This window comes from Hippocampus comes, unplaced genomic scaffold (assembly GCF_001891065.2).
Source record: "Hippocampus comes isolate QL1 unplaced genomic scaffold, H_comes_QL1_v1.1 scaffold299, whole genome shotgun sequence".
Lineage (NCBI taxonomy): Eukaryota > Metazoa > Chordata > Actinopteri > Syngnathiformes > Syngnathidae > Hippocampus > Hippocampus comes.
The window spans coordinates 187,654-191,702 of NW_017805694.1; the positions used below are offsets into that span (position 1 = coordinate 187,654).

Here is a 4,049-nt window from a genome sequence, read left to right on the forward strand (position 1 = left end):
CGGGCTTCGGGTTCCGGAATCCGGGCCGGCATTGAAAGCGATCAAAAGGGAGCTGCCCCCCCCCCCACCCCCCACGAGGAAAATCCTCATTGTGTTCTTCTTCATCAAAGAGCGCGACGATCGCACAGGCTTAACATTTGCCGTTGTTGACGCTGACAGTTTCCCGAGCGGACGAAACAAGGCGACCGGGCCAGGACTGTCGCTTGGGTCGCCTTTGATGTCCCTTGAAGTGCTTCTTGTCTGGACCGAAAGTATTGACACAAAAGGCAAGCAAGGTCCATGAAGTCCCGTTTGAATTTCCTTTGGGGTGGACCAACGTCAGAGCCCCGACCTAAACACCTCTCCCTGTTTCTCTCTGTTGCCGGCAGAGTGGGGGAGGGGTTTGTTCCAGCCGGTCGGTCCCCCGGCTCCATCTTTCCGCCCGTTTTTGATTTCATGTCCCAAACGAGCCCCGTTTGCGTCGCCCTTCAAAAAGCAATCACAGCTTTGCGCTCGCTGGCTGGCTGGCCGGCTCTCTTCATCTCCTTTCCTCATTTGTCTCCGCGGAAGCTTCCAAAGCAAAGAGTGTCGCTCGTGCAGCCGAACGCTCCGCGTGACATCGCCGAAGTCATCATCTTGACTTTTTGTTTTCTCTTTCCTCCTCACAGGAAGCCATCCGAGACGTTCACGTGAAGGGCATTATGTATCGAGCGGTGGAGGCCGATATCGGTAATGGGCCTTTGCGTGTCAAAGTGAGAGCCAACGTTGTCAACGAATCCAAACATTTCAATCCCTCGCGCTGCGCTTGTGCAGGGAAATACATTTGCTACGGCGAGCAGAGCCACGCCGTGCTGAAGAAGCTGCACGAGCACGGGAAGAAGATGTTCCTCATCACAAACAGCCCCTTCGACTTTGTGTAAGTGCTCGTGCGTCGTCGCGTTAAGATAACCTGCATTTGTGTCCCACCCTGGGGAAATTTGCAGGCTACAGCAGCAAAATTGGGGGGGAAACAAAAGTGTTTCATTGCCTCGCTAACTGCCCCTCGGCCAATAGTCATCATAACAATGCATCCGATTGATCGATTCCCCCGATGGTGTTGAAATGAGCTGAACCAAGGGGCCATCATTTTTGGCCCCTCGGAGGATTGCTGTACAGTATGTTGTACAGAGAGCATATTTGACAATAACTTGACCCTGAACATTTGGATCATGCCGGTGGAGTGTGAATATTTACCGGAGGCCCCGTGTTATTCATCCGGCGGCCATTTGATCCCATTTCCAAAATGTCTGATGAAATTCCCCACTGAAAACGTCGGATTCTTTGACCGTGAGCCGTTGCTCTCCGCAAATAGTAACAGCGTGCCCCGCCACTCCCCCTCCCTCCCCTCCTCAGGGATCGAGGCATGAGCTACATCGTCGGCAGGGACTGGAGGGACCTCTTTGATGTCGTTATAGTTCAGGCCGACAAACCCGGTTTCTTCAACGACAGGAGAAAGTGAGTGCGTCTGCGTCCCTGTTGTTGTTGTTGTTTTCTTTTTTTAACGCTGCGCCCCGAATGCGGATCGCCTCATTGTCAAAGTGAGCAATATTTGCGCTCGGCAGGCCCTTCAGGCGTGTGACCGACAAGGGCGCCCTACTGTGGGACAGAATCCACAAGTTGGAAAAAGGGCAGATCTACAAACAGGTGCGTCCGATGAGCCCCGGATGAAAGCCTTTGACAAATCGCTCGCGTTTCCATCACCCGAAGGGGAACCTCTACGAGTTCCTGAGACTGACTGGCTGGCGAGGATCCAAAGTGCTCTACTTTGGCGACCACATCTACAGCGACTTGGCGGTAAGAAACACCTCAGCGCCAAAGTGGACTCCGAGGCGACGTCCGGGGTCAGAGGGGAGAATCCGGCCGGGAGGGGGGTTGCCTTCTAGACCCGGGGCAAGGCGACGTGGTTGTTTTCCGTCCTCTCGGTCGCATTTGGAGCATTGAGAATCGCCCGGCCCCTTTCCCACAAGAGGGCGATGTCATGGCGGGGGGAGCCAGCCCAAAGGGTGTCGTGACAATCCTCATGCCGCTTAAAGCCACCAGGGGGCATGTTTGCACCACAGCCAACGTGCGGTCAATGGAGAGACTTTGTTGTCGGGCCGCTTCTCTCTGCGCTTCCACAAGCGTCCGCGGTGTTTGGAGAGGGGCAATAAGAGCCACGATCCGTTTGCGCCGCCTTGGGTTCAACGTCAGCCGTTTCGAGGAAGGTTCCCCCCGCCGTATACTCCGATCCACACAAACCTGCTTCCAGAAAGTCCCTGGCACGTGCCAAAGCGGGGCTGCGCGGTCCTGCCGTCAGCCGTGGACTCACCGACGGCACACGGCGCCCGCGTTCTGTATTTTCGATTCCTCGCGTTTTGTCGTCGTTTGGGAAAAGCGCGTCTTAATACGCTACAATGTGTCGACAGTGTGCGGGTTTCTCCATCGCACAGCGGGACTCAAATGGGTCGGGATAGAAAGTATGCCCCGCAATAAACGCCGATCCACTGCGCCCTAAGTGTCCGCACGTGACGTGACGTGACGTGATGCGCACTCCAACGAGAGCCTCCCGGGCACGTCGGCCGTCGCGCGCCATCTCTGCGGCCGTGAGCGCCGGCGCATGCTGGCAGACGGCCCGGCGGGTGCCTCCGAGCCAACGTGGCCGTCGTGAGTTTTGCAGCCGCGACAGCGTTCTTCTAAATGTGTGATGGGCTCTTAGTGATGTTCATGAAAGGCGCCGTTAACATCTCTGGCACGATGCCCCGCCGCCGGTGGCTGGCGGCCAGCTGTCAAACACGTCACCTCGCTGATTTAGGGGGCGATTGTGTGTGTGTGTGTGTGTGTGTGTGTGTGTGTGTGTGTGTGTGTGTATATACGCACCGACCGCAGCGTATCGGCGAATGGATTGCACGGAAGCGCAGATCATTAGCGCAAGTTTCTGCCCCTGGCCAAGTTTCTGAATGGAAGGGACGCGCTCATGCGAGATGCGCTCCTCCCAAATGCAATTGCCAAGCAACAGGCTGCGCTTTGGCCACTTCATCCACCTCCTAATGGTGCCGTTCTCGTGTTGGCGTGATGGCAACGCTGATATGATGCCCAAAAAGTGTCATCAACATCCCCAAAAGATTGAGCATGAAATATTCAAATGGTCCCAAGTCGATCACTGGCAAAGAATGGCGCTCTGGAGCGCCAGGACAAGCGTGTTCAAACGCGACGCGTCCGTGCGGTGGTTTCTGCTCTGAGGAAGCTCGGCAGCGTCTTCCTTTTCACAAACTCTCGTATCGGCTTCCGATTTCCGTTCGGTTCACGTGAGGGGCCACGATGGCTGTTGCTAAGCAAAGCGGCTGAAGAAAAAGTCCCGCGGCCGATGTAGCGCACCTGCCGAACGTGTCGGGGTTTCGCTCGGGCGGACGAGATCGACGCGGCCGGGCTGAAAGGCGATCCATGGTGCGCTCTTTCCCCGGCCAGGATTTGACCCTGAAGCACGGCTGGAGGACGGGCGCCATCGTCCCCGAGCTGAGGGAGGAAATCAAGATCATGAACACGGAGGAGTACGTGCACACCGTCAGCTGGATGCAGGCTCTGACCGGCCTGATTGAGCAGATGCAGGTCAGCCCTTCGCCGCTTCGCGCCGGACGCGCACGAGGCTCACGACCCGACGCCGCGCCGCTCTCGCGCAGGTCCGCCGAGACGCCGCCTCTCAGGCCGTGGTGGGGGAGTGGATACGAGAGCGCCAAGCCATGAGGTAAGCCGGCCTTTGACTTTTTTTTTCCTTCATTCTTCATTGCAAACTCGGCAAGCGTCCGCGTTGTTTGGACCTGCGGCCATCTGATCCGAAATGACTGGCGGCTGCCGGCTCCTTGCCGGACGTTGCGCTTTCCCAGCTAAATGATCAAATTAGAGTCCGCCAAGACCATTTGCGTAAAAACAACCCAAAAAAACCCAACCACACGTTGTTGATGGCAGTCGACGTCAACGGCGCCCCGCGTCAGGGTTCCCGTTGATGGCAAATGTCGTTTCGAACGTGAAGCCGAGCGCGCCGACGTAGCGAAAGG

At 56.8% G+C, this 4,049-nt stretch overlaps 1 protein-coding gene and 1 long non-coding RNA gene across 3 annotated transcripts in view; one reads left to right on the forward strand and one right to left on the reverse strand.

Annotated features, from left to right (window-relative positions):
• The window catches only part of nt5dc3 (5'-nucleotidase domain containing 3), an 8,673-nt gene extending 4,737 nt beyond the window's left edge, over positions 1–3,936 (forward strand). For both annotated transcript variants that reach the window (XM_019881845.1, XM_019881844.1), the window contains exons 7-13: positions 648–708; positions 793–895; positions 1,372–1,473; positions 1,581–1,662; positions 1,726–1,812; positions 3,463–3,603; positions 3,675–3,936. In XM_019881845.1, the coding sequence (XP_019737404.1) occupies positions 648–708; positions 793–895; positions 1,372–1,473; positions 1,581–1,662; positions 1,726–1,812; positions 3,463–3,603; positions 3,675–3,743 (645 nt within the window). In that variant the 3' untranslated portion in view covers positions 3,744–3,936. The remainder of the gene's footprint in view (positions 1–647; positions 709–792; positions 896–1,371; positions 1,474–1,580; positions 1,663–1,725; positions 1,813–3,462; positions 3,604–3,674) is intronic.
• LOC109523008 (uncharacterized) lies at positions 2,369–2,563 on the reverse strand. Its single transcript, XR_002169678.1, has 2 exons — positions 2,503–2,563; positions 2,369–2,452 (listed from the first exon to the last, which is right to left on the reverse strand). It is a non-coding gene; the product is annotated as an uncharacterized LOC109523008 (long non-coding RNA).
• Positions 3,937–4,049: the final 113 nt, after the last annotated feature.